The following is a 17,370-nucleotide window of genomic DNA, read 5'->3' as shown; positions in this document are numbered from 1 at the left end:
TTTTTTTATTCCACTTACAAAAAAAGAACTGGACTGAAATTGTCATGTCTAATTCTGTTTTATTGCCAGCCCTTTATATTAATTTGATTTATTATTATATTGTTAAGTTATTAAATATTTTAACATGACTGAAAATTGATAACTGTCTAAATCTATACAGTTTTTGAAGTGCAAGTCTTAATATTAATGTACAACTAAAACAATAAGTAATTAAAAAATGTTAGCATAAAATTATGTTCCAACATGCATATAGTCAAAATAAAACTATTATTTGATTATTCTACTTTGTATTTATTCAATATTTTTGCTATTGAATTATGATGATCTTAAAAGGAAAAAAATGTTGAAATTTATTTATTTACATTTGAGACTATTTAAAATAATGGGATGGGACGAGATATTTAACCGGACGAGAGTAGGACCAATTTTGTCCAAAAAAAGAAAAGAACATAAATGAAACTTTTTTTTATCCTACTTGCATATGCGGAACATTATTGGAATTGACAAATCTAATCTCATTGCCAACCATAGTCCCACCTTATGTTAACCCATTGTACAAAAGTAATTAGTTGGTAAGACAACTCAATAGTATTATTTCGCAGAATAATAAATTTTACAGTAGAATTTATCAAATTTTAAAAAATTCAATTTAATGAATTTCACCAAAAGTTTACGGTTCGTCCAACAGATAAGACTTATTATTCTATCATAAAATAAAACACTATTAAGTTGCTTCACCAACCCATGCAGGTCCTCTAATTTTAGACAATGATGATGCATTTTACTAATTAATAATCAAACTAAATTGGAATTGAAATTGATTGAAATTAGAATGGAAAATAAAAATAAGAATAAATTATTTATTTTGGTTGTTTTAATCAAAATTAGAATAAATTGTATTACTATTGATGTGTTTACTTTGTCTTAGAATCAAAATTGAAAAGGAGTTAGATTAGATTAGTAGGAGAGATGAATCTACGTTTTCAATAGATTTTCATTATCTTTTGTAAAATGAAAATTTAAAATTTTTTTTATAAGGAAAATTAAGAAATTTAGTTGAGGGCAAAATCCAAGGAATAAGATTTTGATTTCTGACTCTGTGGGAATCAAAACTCGAAGAATGATTCCCAAATTTATGAGCCTACACAATTTTGATTTTGATTCCAAACATTAATCTTACAAGTAAACGTGCTATTGATTCAAATTTCAAAATTCGCATTCTAAATGCCAGTAACCGAACACATTCATAATCAGTTGTGTGGGCCTTAAGGTTTTGGGCCGTGTTAAAATGGAAAAAGATTCTGATTGGATAATTGATGATCCAAAAGCCTAAAGCTAAAGGACAAAGCAAGGGAGTTATAAGCTTTCATTCCAATAACCGATTAATACTGTAAGCTTGGACTAAGAGCTAGCTTTTTTGTGAGATGAGATATAGAACATAATTTGTATGGTCATTCTCATTCAAGCCTAAAAACTCCTTTAACACTATTAAATTGTCGATAACAACTTGAAATTAAATGTGATAATAACTATGATCATTGAGATAGTATTCCAAAAAATGATATGAAAATGGAGAACGTACTCTGAGCTATCATAATGTAACAAAGTTATTATAATTTATTTATAATATCCACTGACAAAAAATTGAGTCCAAATAAACTCTTGGATGCTTCAAACTGAGGCAATCCTTTCCAAAATGCTTTTCCACTGTTTCAACAATCAACCTTTCTGATAATTTTTAGTTTATACAACAAACAACATAATCGTTCCAGAAAATACCATCTTACTTGTCAAGAAACCAACTTGATTCAATGTTGGATTCTATTTTTTGGTGAAACTTAATGTTTTTGGGTTGACCTTATCTAGAGGAATTAGTATTGTTCCGGCATTTCCTTCTTCAGTCCACTCAATAGATTCTTCCTCTAGTAGCTTCATCACCTGAAAAGAAATACACAAATCTTTCTCTTCAACATAGATCTCTTGTACAAGCTTTCATAAGAAATCAATAGACTCAATGGGGTTTTCAAGTGACAAAAAGAAAGGGAAGCTCATGCTCAATTCAGATCTCTTTCATTTAGAATACTTAAGTAGACACAAGAGTTATAAAAGTTAGCAAGTTCGCAGTTCTTTTCCAATAAAGGCAAACTAATTTAGCAGACTTACTCGTCGTCGTCGACCCCCCTTGGTAGTATCTTCATCATTCATCTCTAGGATGACCTTGAGGTACTTGATTGCTGGTGGGGAACATAAATTTCATGAATTCATATAATATGAGGTAAATGATGAGCAAATTAGAGGTATAGAAATTGTACTTGGGATGCCTGAAAGTGAGGAAAGATGACATTTCAAAAGACGAATTGCCTCCTTTGCTCCATGGTCATGCAAGTCCAGCAGCAGGTCATTTTTTGTATCCCTATTTCTGCCACTGAACATGATGAATGAAATAAAATAAAATACTACTACAGCCCATCCCCCTTCTCTACATTATTAAAAGAGAAAATTGCATAAAGGCGCACATGCTTCAAAGAAAGGGATACTAACCTCGTTTCAAAAATCTTCTTATTTGATTCCTCGTCAGCTTCACGAGCCTTTTCATAAAAGAATTTTCCCTGCCATATCCACAGGATTCACATTAAATTGTTGAATTTGTCTAGTGCAGACATTCTAACATGCGGAAGTTCATCTATGACGTCCAACTTAAACTCAAATTCAGAAATATCTGCTATTTATAATTTTACAGCTTCAGTGAGCTAGGAACAACTAAGTTAACATAATCAATAGCACAACTTGGCTTTGAAATACAGGTTATACACTTTGCTACTAAACAAACTAATAAGGATCAAGTGAATCTGCCAGCATCTTGAATGCAGAAAGTATTTGCTGAATGAAAATATATATGTTGTCAATAGATTACTGTAGATGGAAATCTTACCTGTCCTAGAAGTTTTTCTGCTTGAACATGATCCCCCTGGGCGAATGCATCAATAGCCTGACAAGGAACTGTATTCTTACTTTGTGGTTCTCAAAACTTAATTGACACATACAAAATTGCATGTTTGAGGCATATAAAAAAAGTGTGAGAAAACATAAATGAGAGGAGAAAAAGAACCTACAGCTTTACAATATTCCTTCATGATGCCCCTATATTCCATCACAGCTGTACGAAGATGCTGGAAGCTGTCCTCTTCGACATTATCTGCAACTGTTAACATACTTCATGAGAATGAAAGCTGAAAAAAAAAGGAGAAAAAAAAAAGACCAAACCCATAAATTAAAGGAAAATTTAACTAGATTCTCTCCATATATATATATATATATATATTTCTGCAGAACCCCTCACAGGTTCATACTGTTGCCCAGACCAGCATTTACGGCAAGTGAACCTAATTACATATAATAATTTATTGCTGTTTTTCTTTAACATTGATGTTACCTTAATGCATGAATTAGTATATATGGATAATTCCCTTTCACGAAATATGCAAAATGTTTCAGTCTTTCAGATTCAGAAAACTTTACTTTTCTATAATGTAACTAAAAGATATTGGATCTAACTGAAGCAGACAAAATTCTTTAGACATTCCAGAGCCACAAAGTGTATCTGTTACAAAGTTCTCCAGGTAGGAGAAAATATTCATATCATAGTTTCCATTAGTTATTGCAGATTCTGTAGTATTCCAGAGCCACAAATTGTATCTGTTACAAAGTTCTCCAGATGAGAGAAAATAATGATATCATATCCATTAGTTATTGGAGATATATCACTCTAAAGCTTTCCACTAGTTCTCCAGAAAGTGGCAGAAATCAAGAATCCTACACACATTAATATGCATAAATACAAAAGCAAATATATGCACAAAAATGCACACATACTCACACACACACAAAAATCCAGTCAATATAGTTAATATAAGAGCACATACTGTTCTGGTTATCTTGCTGCAAGTGCACCACGTTAGCCTTGTATTCTGGTACCAAGTCCTCCGGCGGTCCACTCACCACTTTTCCTAATGCTTTGGACCTCCTCTCGGTCTTCACCATAATTTCAGGAAATTCATCAGATTTCTTAGGAGCACTAAATAAAGCAGCAAAAACTTCCTTCTGTAGTTCATTTCTGTCTTTTGGGTGTCTAAGCAATTCTCCTTTGTTTGTATTTGGATCTTCCTTTGCACGACTGAGGCAATACAGTCAAAAGCTAATCAAGTAACCATATATGGATGAGAAACCCCTCCACCCCCCTCCCAAAACAAAGTCTAAGAAATAGCAGAATTCTTTCAGTAAAACCCTTCCCCCCATGCCGTGCCTACTGAAGGAAAATATATTAGTCGTACAAGAAGTTGAGAAAATACATCAAATACCATACCCTCCGGAAGAATTCAATTGTTGCAATTTTCTTTCACGTTGAGACCCTCCAAAAGTAGAACATATATCCATACACTGTTTATGAAATCATACTAGGTGTTAATAACAAATCTTACACTTCAAATTCAACTGTGATGGAAAAGGAGGAACACACACACACACACACACACACACGAACTTGTTATCTTGGAAGAAGCCAATCTAAGATATAGCAAACTTGGGACATTCATGCATGAACAGAAGGAATTGCAGATTTTTTAAAGCCATAATTGTTTAATAACCATGAATCAAGCAATAATATATCATTATTTTTTTTTTCTTCTAAACTACACATACTTGCGCATTAGAATAAAGTGATATACAATGGTTGTGTGCAGACACAAACACATGATCAACAGGAAAAATGATCTGAACATGTGTATGACTAATTTGGCGTATAAAGGATTCTCATAATAGTTCAAAATACAAATAAATGAACATTTACATGAAGACACTGGCAACCACCCACTCCTCATTTCTCAAAGATTCATTGTTTAAAGATAAAGCAAATAATCTCCTTGTTAGTTAAATAAGAATATCCAAATTCTCCACAACGGCACAATATACAAATTGCATATTCATTTTCCTGCTCAATACCGGTGTTAAGAAAAATTAGTTCAGGCCACTGGCATGCATAAATAATTTTAGCATCTATCTTGGATGAATTTTCAACAGAGTTTCTCTTGTATTCGTTAAACCGACAATTATACGAAAGGTTATTGTCAGTGCATAATAGACTATTACACCATTGTTTTTCATATTACCAAAAACAGATTTCCTTATTTTGCCCCAAAAATCTTGCTTAGCCGCAGAAAAGAAAATGAATTGGTGATCCCTCTATGATATTTCAGCATGGATCATCAACCACTTTTAACAATCTCCACAAAAAAAAAAAAAAGATTCGTGTACAAAAATCATGACCACTGGTTATTTAATACTCGGGAATTATGCATACCTTTTCAGAGGATTTACCAAGAAATTTTGTCTTCTCTCCCAAAGTCTCTGCCGAGTGATCAATTAGTTTCGACATGCTCTGAAGAGTGAAGAAGAAACGTATTAGTTAAGAACATGACTATGGAATGGGCATATTTTCTTTGACGAATTACTTTATTGATTAAATTAACTTGAGAAGGAAAATTGATGTTATTAAGCTAACAAAAACGCACACCAATTATTATTTCAAGTTACAATATAGAAATAAAAAATCATGGCCTGAACTTTTCCTGATTGAAAGGAACATGCATAATGTAAAGCATCGCAATCAGGTTAAATGAAAATGGTTCAAGTCTTTAATCGAAACAAACATTTTTAGCTGAAACAAAACAGAGTCTTCAACTATCTGAAATTTTCTTGACCAATGGTTATGCGAATTTTTATCACTTAAATAATAAGTCTCTTCATAGTTATCAATCCAGGCTTTTCCAAAGCTATACTTCCTCTAGTGCATTAAAACCACAGAATGTCATTTTACAGTTACGGGCAAGTTTTTTCAGGCATTTGAACCATGAAGATCGAAATAAATAAAGTACTCTACTGGGTTCAACTACTGAAATTAACCAAAGTATCTCATTCTCACTTTTGGAAGCAGCAGCAAATGGATGTTAATCAAAATTCAAGTTGAACCTTAAGATAGGACAGCAGTATTTAAGACTTGAATTTTATATGATGTAACAATCACAGAGGAAGATGCAATTAACTAAATTACATAAAAGGGAAAAAGCAGAGGCCTCCATCAGGAAGATACTGTCATCCTTACCTTTTGCATATCATATCCACAACTATCTGCAAGTTAAGTATAATATCAAATTAGTGATCACATGCACACGAAAAGAAAAAAGAAAAGAAGAGAAAGAGAGAAAGAAAATTGAAAAGGACAATATGTATTAAACTGGCATCAATGTATTTAAGACATTACCGAGAACCTCCCGAATCACATCCCTGCTCAGCTGGAACCCTTCTCCTAGCATTTTAAACAGAAAATCTTCCATTTCCTTCTGCAAATCGTCACCCTTTGATTGTTTTGGTTTAGTTTCTTCTCCCCAAAGTGCAGACATGGGAAACTCCTTTGGATCCAACTTCAATGGCTTTGATGCTAGACCAGTGCCATTAGTTGGCTGTGCAGGTTTAACATAATCTTTACCAAGAAAATTTGAAACGGTACCTCCGGATACCGGATGCCATTTTGTCTTAGGAGGTTTCGATTTTCCATTTGCATAAAATGATTTCTCAGAGATGTTACTATTTGATGATTTTGAAGACTCTTCACCCCTTGCCTCACCAGTGGAAGCATGGATAGAAGAGGTTGAGGTGTTTGCCTGTTTGTCACATAGAGATTCACCAGCCAAATCGGGATTTCGCCCTGCATTGCGACAAGCAAGAGCTATTTCTTGCATAGTAAACACAGAACCATTCAGTGCCTTCTCCTCAATGTCATAATTTAATCCTTTAGACCCAGATACTTCCATTCCAAATAAACTTCACAGATTACTACAAAAAAAAAAAAAAAAATTAGTACACGCTTCTGGATTTAGATTTGACATAAAAATTGTGGAAAAGAGAAAATTGAAGCAAAGTGTGGATCAAAAATTGAATCACTGTAACACGTAATCTACCCAATTAATTCCAATAAAACAGAAGCCACTAACTTATAGCGCAGAAATTCCCTCACAAAGCCTTGGTTCTAACAGAAATTTTCTCTACAATCACCCAACATACATGGTGTGTAATTGTACAATTGGGGAATAAAAGACAAAATCAGAGAAGATATGCTAAACCCACAAAAGATTGTCCATCATGTACGTATCCAAATTGCAGCCTAGAAAAGGACGAATCCCAAAAAGGAACCTTCATCAGTTGAACTGGGGAACTTTTCAAAATCGCAAGCTTATGAACAAAGCTCCCAATTTCACTAGTATTTTGACGGTAACTTGAATATTCACTAAACTTAAAATCCCCAGCTACAATCACATAGTTACCTAGAGGATGATAAATATCGAATGAGACGCAATCGTACATAACAAAAAAAAAAAGAAAAAAAAATGAAACGTACATAATTTCAAATAGAAATACTAATAAATAAATAAATCAAATTCCGTCAAACCGAAAATCGATTGCTTGTTCCATCAATTATAACAGCATTCCGGATAAGATAATACCCAAATACGAGACTCAAAAATGCAGCACGCAAAGAAGTGATTCAATAAAAAACGAGATCATAAGAAATATTGAGAGACAATCTGAGAAGCTTACAAGAGAGGTTTTGGTGAGGTTTTGGGGGAACGGAAGGGGCCCGGCTCTTCAATACTCACTGCTTCCACCAGCAATTGTTTTTGAAGAATGCGTTTGTTTATATAGAAAAAAAAAAATTAAAATGGATTTATTTTATTATGATTATTTTTAACGTAGAGTGTGGCTATTGCTTTTATTATTAGGGTCCTATTATGATTATTATTATTATTATTATTATTATTAATTGATGTATTTTGTCACAACTATTGGCACGACACAAATGTCACAATTTTATTATTGATAAATAAAATAATGATTTTTTTTTAAAAAACAAGTTCAGATTAATAATAAATAAAAATTAAAAAAAAATTGTCGGGAAATATTTGAAGTGGTTGGTAACTTGGTATATAGAAAGAAAAAGGGCAAAAAAAATGAATAAATGAATGCAACAGTGGTGAGAGGGAAGATGCCTTTTTTTTTTGGCGCCCGATTGATTAAAATAAGGTGTCCGGTATGCAATTGAATTTGAAAAAGTAAACGCGTGATCTTCTTTTATCGCCTTCTTTCCGAAGGAGTTGAAGAATCTTTTATGCTTCGGGGCAGAAGGAGTCGGATGTGATTTGCCCGAGTATCTCTTTCTTCACCAATACGACGCCACATACATGATTAGTGCGAAAGTGATGTGAACCATACCATATGATAAAAGAAGTGCCATTATTTGATATTTTTATGTAAGCCGATAACATGACACTGGAGTCCGGAGATACAAATTGGAGAGGCCAATGGGCAGAGCATGGCCAAGCTCAGGCCCAGTCCAGCCTGTGTTGGGTCAAGCCCAGGGTGAATAGCTTGGAAGACGAATGGCTTGCTCCCGCTCCCCAGCTTGCGGCAGCCAGTTAACTAGAGAAGTAATATATGGACTAGCATAAGTTTTTCTATATTCGTATACATATATGTGAACGATCTTCAATCTTGACACATATCGTGGGCAGATTTATGCCATTTAATAAACAATATCACCTCAAAACAATCATCTCAGAACGAATAATAATAATAACAATAATAATACAAGAAGATTGGGTGAGTAAAGAATCAAGACAAATGGAGGCGGTGCCTTCAATGATAAATTGATAAGAACCTCTTCTGTCAAGTAAGGAATCTCCCTTTTTTTTTGTTTTGGAAATAGATATAGAGTTTGAATGTTCACATGCAATCTTTTATGTGTGTATGTGCCTTCTTTCTTTCTTTCTTTCTTCTGCTTTCAAATATTCATTTATGCATGTGAATCAACAGCCTTTCAAGAGAATCATCATAATTCATTTCTAATTTGAAGGATTTCATATAATACCATTTGCTTTAAACAAAATATATGTGCAGCAGGGCACACGTATGATGTTGCAGGCTAGCAGCTAGGCCGGCCATGTAGATCACATTGAGTACACGTAACGTTTTTGTTCATACCGCATCCATATGAGTCCAGTTTACAAGAACAAAATGTATGGATAATCGAATGTCTTCCAATTTTACGCCTAGTTTTAATCCTCATCTCTAACGGAACCAATAAAAAAATGAACTATACATACGTAATAAAGCCTTGATGCTTATTATATATATACATGCAGCCTCGCAAAGCATTAGATAAATTGCTTTCATAATAGCGGCAACCGCACCAAAATGGATTTTCGTAGCCTTTCAGGTGTCATTAAGCTTTCACTTGTGTGCTTCTCAATTTAGATTTAATGATGCCCCCGATGCCGATCATGCTATGAATAAAGATGCTAAAGTAGAAGGACGCAACAATGACAGTAATATGAGCAAGAAGATCGAGAAAGCTCGGGATGTTATTGGCAAAGAATTATGTGCGACTAATAATAATAATAATAATTGCGGCGACAACCAGAATAACAACCATGGATGTATTATCCCACCACATGACCGTGGACCGTACAATTATGTGCCTTTGCCTGCCCCCCGTTGCGGAGAGGTGACTCCACCGATAGATAATGAGTCGTGCCTGCCCCCCGTTCCAGAACCTATTGTTATTCCTCCTCCATTCAACTGCCCGCTGGTGGAGCCATCCCCGCGTTGTGACGTATGCATAGATTTGCAGAGTAAAGGGTACGGTGAGAGTGCCATGTCGCCGTCGCCGTCGCCGTCGCCGCCACCGAAGCAGGGTTCAAGGGCTGTGCCTTAAGCTTACCGTTCAATTATATATTTTATCAAATATATATGAATACGAATCGCGCGAATGCTTTGTAATAATAAAAAGACCTACAGACTTCAGCGTCGGTTTAATTAATAAAAGTCGGAGTGTATTGTTTATCAACTCATAGAGCTCGCTGCTTGCTAAATTCCCTATATTGTTGCGGCAAATAATAAGCAATTAAAAGCATGATAAATACAGTTTTAAAATTCAATCAACAATATTCTGCCATGCAATGCAGCTCTCTTCCTTCAAAGGAATATATATATCACATTAGATTGCATCGGTAAAGTTGGGATTCTCCGTATGTTTCATAATATATAATACCACATAGCTCCAAATTAACTATCATTACATAAGCTGCTTCTTATGGGAATTTGATTCGATGGGGTCATAGTAGAGAAATGAAGAATTACGGGGTCATGACAAAAAAAAAAGGGTAAATGATACGGTGAATTAAACGTAAATCTTCACGGAAATACACTGAATTTCAATTGAAACACTTTGCTTGGAACTCTTTGATTTCCCTATAATTCTTTTGAAAGGGTCAGTGCAAAATTGAATGATATTTGCATATTGCTAGCTAGAGACGTGTAGTAAATCAATAGGAATATATATATATATGAGTAATGATACAGCCACAAACTCTTGTACAAACTTATTTTGTACAAACTGACGTGGCATTAATTCATTGGTTGAATGAAAATATAAATTAATAAAAACAAATCATGTGGGTCAAGTGATATTTAATGCAACCAATCTTATCATGCCACATTAATTTGTACAAAAAAAGTTTGTACAAGAGTTTGTGGCTGTATCATTACTCTATATATATATATATATATAGTAATTTTCTGGTCATAGATTTTAAAGTGCGGAAAGTCTGAAAAAACTTTAAAACCATGCGATTTTAAAAGTTTCGTGCACTTTAAAATTTCTAACTAGAACATTTCTATATATATATTTATGAAAGATTGTATACATATATGTTGAAACCGAATGTGGGGGAAAAAATTGTACAATGCAAATTGCAAGATCACATTGGTTCATTGATTGCACGTAATGTTCTGATCACGCTACCTCCATGGAAGTTTTTTAACTGATCTTACAAGAACAAAATGTATGAAATGTTTCTTTAACAGTTTTACGCCGCGTTTTAATGCACGAATCCAACGAAGCTCAGGGAAAACTTCACTATATAAGACGGCTTCTGGGGCCATTAAGCAGCCATGCATGCAAATTAACTAAAGCATATCAAACGTTTGATACGAAAAAAGGAGGGGAAAAAATGTTCGCACAGAAATGGATTTTCGCAGCGTTTCTGGTGATCGCATTTAGGTTAGAATTGTGCACTTCTCACAGACCTCTTAACATTGATGGTGTCACTAATGACGAGACGACCAGAGATGACACAGCAAGCAAGAACGCCAAAGATGGTATTATTGGCATAGAATGTGATGCTAATAATAATAACTGCGGCAACTGCAATCACCCTGCAGGATGTGTTGTGGTCCCTCCAAACCCCGTCCCCATCCCCATTCCACCTATTGTTGTACCGCCGATTTATAACGAGCCATGTCTGCCACCTGTTCCACCTATTGTTGTAGTTCCGCCTATCGATCACAATGAGCCATGTTCGCCCCCTGTTCCGCCACCTATTGTTATTCAGCCTCCGTTCAATTGCCCAGTGGTGAAGCCATGCCCACGCTGTGACGTATGCGTAGACTATAGCAAGATGGATGCTGCCATGGCACCAGCATATTAATTACATTATCAAATATGATTTGAAATGAAAGCGTGCTTCTATATGTACGTAACTGTTAACTCTACATACTTCAATAAGACATTTCAAAGTAAGTTTAATAAACGGATTTCTCAAATTCAGTCGGTACTTGTTTACCATTTTAGACAGCTTAGTGCCCCATGTCCTACAATATTTCACCATAAAGTCCCAAGTATTTATACATGTGCGTGTTTTTGTGCGCGCGCGCTTCAATAAAATGCAGTGCAGCATGCTCATCACCTTTAACAAAAATGAAAAATGATTTGCCCAAATTGGATTATAATAGTGTTTATTGGAAATTACACATTCGAATTGGCTTAGTAGCTAAAACTACGTAATAATGAGGAGAATCTCAAATTAATGAAGTATAAGATCAATCATAATTAATGGAACTAAAGTGTTGATAATAAAAATAGTCTGGCGTAGGCTTAGTAGTATCACTGTGAAAAATTGATAATTAAAACACTGTTGTTACTTGGATCATTATCATCACCTGAGCTCCTGACTTCCTGATATTGTAAATGGGTTCAAGAAGCAAGATTGTAGTAGCTGCTATCAACATGTCTTCAAGATTTGTTTAGACTGAAGTGGATTCTTCTCCATCACAATTTAGTCGCAAACTTATTATCACCGGTGTAGTGCGCATAGAATGGTTAGTAAACTGATTCTGATTATTGATTCAACAAGTTTTCAGCGACAATAGAGGTTATAAGCTTAGTTTTTTCAATATTTGAAGCTAAATCTTTGCCCAACTGAAAGAAGAGGATCTATTTTTCTTTTTTTCTTTAAGCATAAACATACTTTCCAGTAAAATGATCGCAACAAAAATAAAAGATTACAGTGACAGATTTGGCATTGTGCAATCAACATACAAATTAGGATCAATCAAATGCAAAAATATATTACGGTCCACAGTTAAGAAATCTATCACTATCCATAGTTTAAGTATACCATTTCAATTCTACTGTTGATCAAAGAGAAAAAGTTCATCATCTTATCAATGAAGTATAAAGAAAAATGATTCCTTGTTGGAGAAATTTTGCCCCATTTTTTTTGCTAGGCAAGCCATACACCAGCCCAGATGAAACTGGTCGTTAGCATTGTTGAAGTATAATATAGATTAGAATATCTCATCAGCTTTGAACATCGCTTGACATGTCACTGTAAAATCATTGTCAAAACAACTGTTTAATAGTGATATTACATATCTTTACGGAGAAATTTTTTGTTAACCAAGATCAGGAAGACAAGTATAAGGAAAATCTTAGCACCAGATAAGAACTGTCCAAAATTTATGATTGATATTAGTTGTAAGAGAATAACTGTATTCTGTATGGTTATAGGCACTGAATGTTTATATTAGTATGAGCGGATTATAATATCCCACACTTTGTATTAAGTAAAAATCACATGCTCGATTTGTGCTTAAACAAAAGGTTCATAGCATTTAACAGCCACCGGCAATCTGCTAATTCTTGGTTCATAAAACGATCATGACCCCGAAACCCTTCTCTTTTGCATGCAATCTGTTCTCAACCAATTCCAAAAAAAACCCGCCTTTTTCATTCAGCTTTAACGTATATACAAATTCAAACACCCATGCGCGGCGCCGGGGGGGGGGGGGGGGTGGTGTGGGCGTAGGAGGGCAATGGGCTGGTTTCCTGGGATTGGCGGTGGTATTGGTGGGTCAATTGGGAGTGGTTTTGGTCCCGGTGGTGTTGGCGGGTCCATAGAAGGCAGCATTCCGGGACTCGGTATTGGCGGCAGTGGTATTAGTGGGGGGTTTGACGGGGGCGGGCGGCTTAGCTGGGATCATTGGTGGTGGCAGCGGTGGAGCTGGAAGTAACAAAGCAAACTGTGAGCACGGTGGTAGTGGCGGTGGGAGTGGGTCAGGTGCTGGCGGCGTGTGTATTGGGAATGGGCATGAAGGTGGATCAGGTCTGGAGGTGGTGCGATTGGAACCGGGTTTGGATCAGGCAGTGTAGCTGGTAGTGGCTCTGGCAATTGTGGCGAATATGTAAATGGAGGTGGGTACAGCGGACGAGGCGGAGGTGGCGGCTGGCTGCTTGTTCCCGAGTGGCTACGCCAGCCCTTGTATTGCACACCAATTCGTTGCCGAAGTAACTACGATGGGGATTGCGGCGGCATTGAGCTACAGTTGGGATTTGGGCTCATTTCATCTAATTTGTCCGCCAATCAATCTAACATAGCGGCCCAAGAAAGCAACGTCCATGCCAATCATCATCAACCAGAGCAAGTCCCAGGTGCTGCAACACCAAAATCTGGCTAGGCCATTATGCATAAAATCGAATAGAATTATTTGTTGATTGTAACATTTACCATGTATCATGTTTACTACTAAATAAGTCTTTAGGCAGACCTCCATTAAGTTTCACTTTAAAAGTTCTTTCAATTGATTGTGCTTGTTGTCTCACCGCATTATCAACCAACCAACTTTTGATTACTAGAGTCTTGCTTCCCACCTGAATGCTTCTTTCTCAAGAAAAAGGAAAAGAAATAATGAAAGCACAAATGAAAAATATTGAACATAAAGGGTGATGTAAATATCAATCTGACAACATAAAAAAAAAAAAAATGTATGTATGTATGTATGTATGTATGTATGTACGTACGTGTGTGTATATATGTATGTATGTATATATGTTTAGTGCTTATCTTGTAAGAATCTTGTAATTTATTAAAATGCGAAAAAATTAATAAACCATATTGTGTAAGAGTGTAATATATATAACAACTTTATTAGCTTCACATGCTTTACTTCTCTCTCCCGTTGATGTTGCTTGCAGACTTGTAAGATCTCTTTACTTGTTGTTTCGTAATTCGTATTAAAGGCAATGATCGATGACGTCCATAATTTTTATTTTTCTGATTCTTTTTCTATTCTTGCATTGGGGATAGCCTAATGAAAGTTCATCTTTTTAAGTGTAATTCTTTGATATCTTATATGCTTTGTGTGGGCTATTTACATATCAAGAGCCATCCTTGCCGATATTATTGTGAAAATAAAATCTATGAATTTTCAACTTTCGAATCATCTATATGGATACTATACGTCATCTTATTTTTGAAAAATAGATGACAAGTTGTATGTTTGTTTAAGAAGAAAATGATCTCAGTTTACCGCGGAATTAAAATTAGACGACAGATTGTTTACATAGTACATCTGATATTTAAACATACAGACGACAAACCGTCTACCCTTTTTAAAAACAACCGACCGACATACAAAGTTACACTGGTAAACTCAGGATTCAAGACTAGCTAAAAGGGAGATCTGGATAACTGAAGATGAATTTAATGGGAAACTGCCCACTTCCACAAGCACAAACGCTACAGAAGAAGAAAGAGGGGGTGTTGATGATATGACTCATACGAGCTTACTAAAGGAAGACCCATCAAATGATGATGGGACTACGCACTCTTCAGTCCTCAGGCCTCGCGTACCTTTCCCGAGGTCTCCTTTAGTTATGTTCTTTTTATGAAAGATAATCATTTATTAACACTTTGCTCTTAACAAATTCTTTAGTTTTCTGGATGACACGAGAAAGAGAGCTACTAGCTGGCTAACCATTCATTTTTACCCACCATTTCTAATGATTGATTGATTGGCCTTATAATCTATCTCCTCTGCTACTATTTGATGCCTACCACTATGCCAGATTTTAATATATCCACTACTCACTTTCCTGGAGTAATTACCAACTTCTAATAAGACATGCAATATCCAGAATTTGACAATTTGGAGGAGAATGACGTAACCACGAGTTTATCAGCCATGAATGATAAATCCATAGTGACACATTCCCACACAACTTCCTTTCGATGGTTTTTAAACACTAGATTACACACAAGAGACCATTTTTCAACATCTGATGCCTCATTACTCTGCTTCAACGGCAGTGGCATCTGCCCAATTCGCAGCACTGCCAGAGCGAGGAATGCTGGGGAGTCGGGTGTACAAGTCCACCTGGAAACTAACTCCACGAATTTGCCTACCATCATCTTCATGCACAATGGCTCTAACCTTGTGAAGTGGATGCACAAAACTCATCAGGCCAGTCCCATTCATAAACATACAGCCTGTTTAATAAAGTAATTAAAAGCCATTTTCAGCATCACATTTCTTCTATATATGCCTATTCTTTCCGAAACTAAAAAAAAAAAGGGAAAATGTGCCCTTGCTTTAATGATTAACCTGGAGGAAAAGACGCACAAGATATTCCACAAGCTTCTTTCATTAGATTGGAATCATTGGAGCATATCAAGGACCCATCTCCAGCAATTCCCCAGTTGAGATCAACGCCACCATCGCAGTCCTAACAGTGTACAATATCAAAGAAATGCTTAACAAAACTAATTTTCTTTCACTCTGACGAAGATGATTATAAGAGAGGAAGTGGCACAGCATGATCTAACAAGGGTTAGTGAAATTTAAACCTATCATTAGAAGATTAAACTTACCCTTGCTGCAAACAAGGTGTGAGATTTAGCATCAAAGAGAATGAATGCAAATTTTCCTTGGAGATCTTTGACGACTTGATCAGGCGGGTATGGTGCTCGATCCCTTAAAACTTTGTAAGCTTCTATCAAAACCATTGCTTCTGTCGCTTGTCTTGAAAGGCCATAATGTCGCTTAAGTTCACAAATGTTCTCTAAAGTCCCGATAAACATGCAGAAGATGTCATCCATTACAACTAGAGACCTGATACATTTCAAATCAAACCAATTTCAAGTATTTCACTTGTGTTTGTTTCAATTGATCGAGCATGCTTGCTGATCAATACTAGATCTTGATTAGGACAATTGAATGATTCCTTTAACTTTTTAATTCGTGAGATTAAGTGCTGTGAAGTGAATTTGCATAAGGCCGGAGGTCCCGTAGCTTTAAAGAGTGTTAGTGTGATATAAAAATATAAATATGATTTGTAACTAATATTTTTTTAAAAAATGATAAAGGCATTATAAATTTTTCATCAAACAATTATAACATAACTTCAGTTTAGTTAAAAAGCCACAGCCATAAGTACGGAAAGGGCTCATAATAAGTCTAATCAACAGAAAAGAAGTCATGACACCTAAAGAAAAAAAAAAGAAATTTAATACCTCGGATGCAATGGACTTTCATTTTCATGAGACAAACCCATGAAATTCCCATTTGAAATGTTACACAGTATTGTCTCCGGCCACAAAATCTGAAAAATCTCGGCAATTTCTTGCCGGCTTTTGGACTTTTTTGACCCAGTGGAAGGAAGATTCAGTTCCGCTGGTGGTTTCCCAATTGATTTCTCAAAAACTGCCAACATTTTTCCTGAAAAGATCTCAACAATGCTCAAGGCTAGTTCTAAGCCTATACTAAAGAGCTGATTTTTATCCTTGGCTCGAAAAAGAACAAAATTCGAAATATTGTGAGCTTATCTTTAATTGTTTTGTAACTGAAAGTGCAGTGAAGTTAGCTAGCCTGCAAGATCTTGCATAGTATGCATGTGGCAGCTCTGTCGGTTTGTCTTTGTTGTACGTGTACGGCATGGAGCTAACTAAGACAGGCATATACTGACGAGGCAAAATGCCAATAAGATTAACTAATCCTTTTCAGGTGCTGGTGGGCTGACAAGCCATTTTGAGTTTTCCAATGATATTTTTAGATGATAAGCTATTCGGGCGGCGGGGGGGGGGGGGGGGGGGGGGGGGGGGGGGGGGGCGGGGGTTTAAAAAAAAAAACCCGAGGAACCTGGGT

The 17,370-nt window shown here is 35.7% G+C and overlaps 2 protein-coding genes across 3 annotated transcripts; both read right to left on the bottom strand.

The window, feature by feature from the left end:
- Positions 1–1,559: 1,559 nt before the first annotated feature.
- LOC18053512 (putative nuclear RNA export factor SDE5) lies at positions 1,560–7,759 on the bottom strand. The gene is made up of 12 exons (XM_006449263.2): positions 7,651–7,759; positions 6,317–6,888; positions 6,158–6,183; positions 5,357–5,434; positions 4,364–4,437; positions 3,924–4,174; positions 3,114–3,202; positions 2,933–2,989; positions 2,542–2,609; positions 2,313–2,425; positions 2,164–2,234; positions 1,560–1,938 (listed from the first exon to the last, which is right to left on the bottom strand). The coding sequence occupies exons 2-12, from the start codon at positions 6,864–6,866 to the stop codon at positions 1,822–1,824; spliced, it is 1,494 nt and encodes a 497-aa protein (XP_006449326.1). The 5' UTR covers positions 6,867–6,888; positions 7,651–7,759; the 3' UTR covers positions 1,560–1,821.
- Positions 7,760–15,429: 7,670 nt separating this feature from the next.
- Positions 15,430–17,165, bottom strand: LOC18053510 (stem-specific protein TSJT1). Of its 2 annotated transcripts, none has more exons than XM_006449261.2 (4): positions 16,740–17,165; positions 16,098–16,338; positions 15,832–15,952; positions 15,430–15,716 (listed from the first exon to the last, which is right to left on the bottom strand). In XM_006449261.2, the coding sequence occupies exons 1-4, from the start codon at positions 16,937–16,939 to the stop codon at positions 15,517–15,519; spliced, it is 762 nt and encodes a 253-aa protein (XP_006449324.1). In that variant the 5' UTR covers positions 16,940–17,165; the 3' UTR covers positions 15,430–15,516. The 2 variants fall into 2 exon arrangements, with proteins under 2 accessions (XP_006449324.1, XP_024047378.1); XM_024191610.1 differs by having other exon boundaries at positions 15,850–15,952.
- Between the last annotated feature and the right edge of the window lie 205 nt (positions 17,166–17,370).

Source organism: Citrus clementina, unplaced genomic scaffold, assembly GCF_000493195.1.
Source record: "Citrus clementina cultivar Clemenules unplaced genomic scaffold, Citrus_clementina_v1.0 scaffold_2, whole genome shotgun sequence".
Classification (NCBI taxonomy): Eukaryota; Viridiplantae; Streptophyta; class Magnoliopsida; order Sapindales; family Rutaceae; genus Citrus; species Citrus x clementina.
Note: the sequence above shows the minus strand (reverse complement) of the source record. Positions and strands in the feature narration are given on the sequence as shown.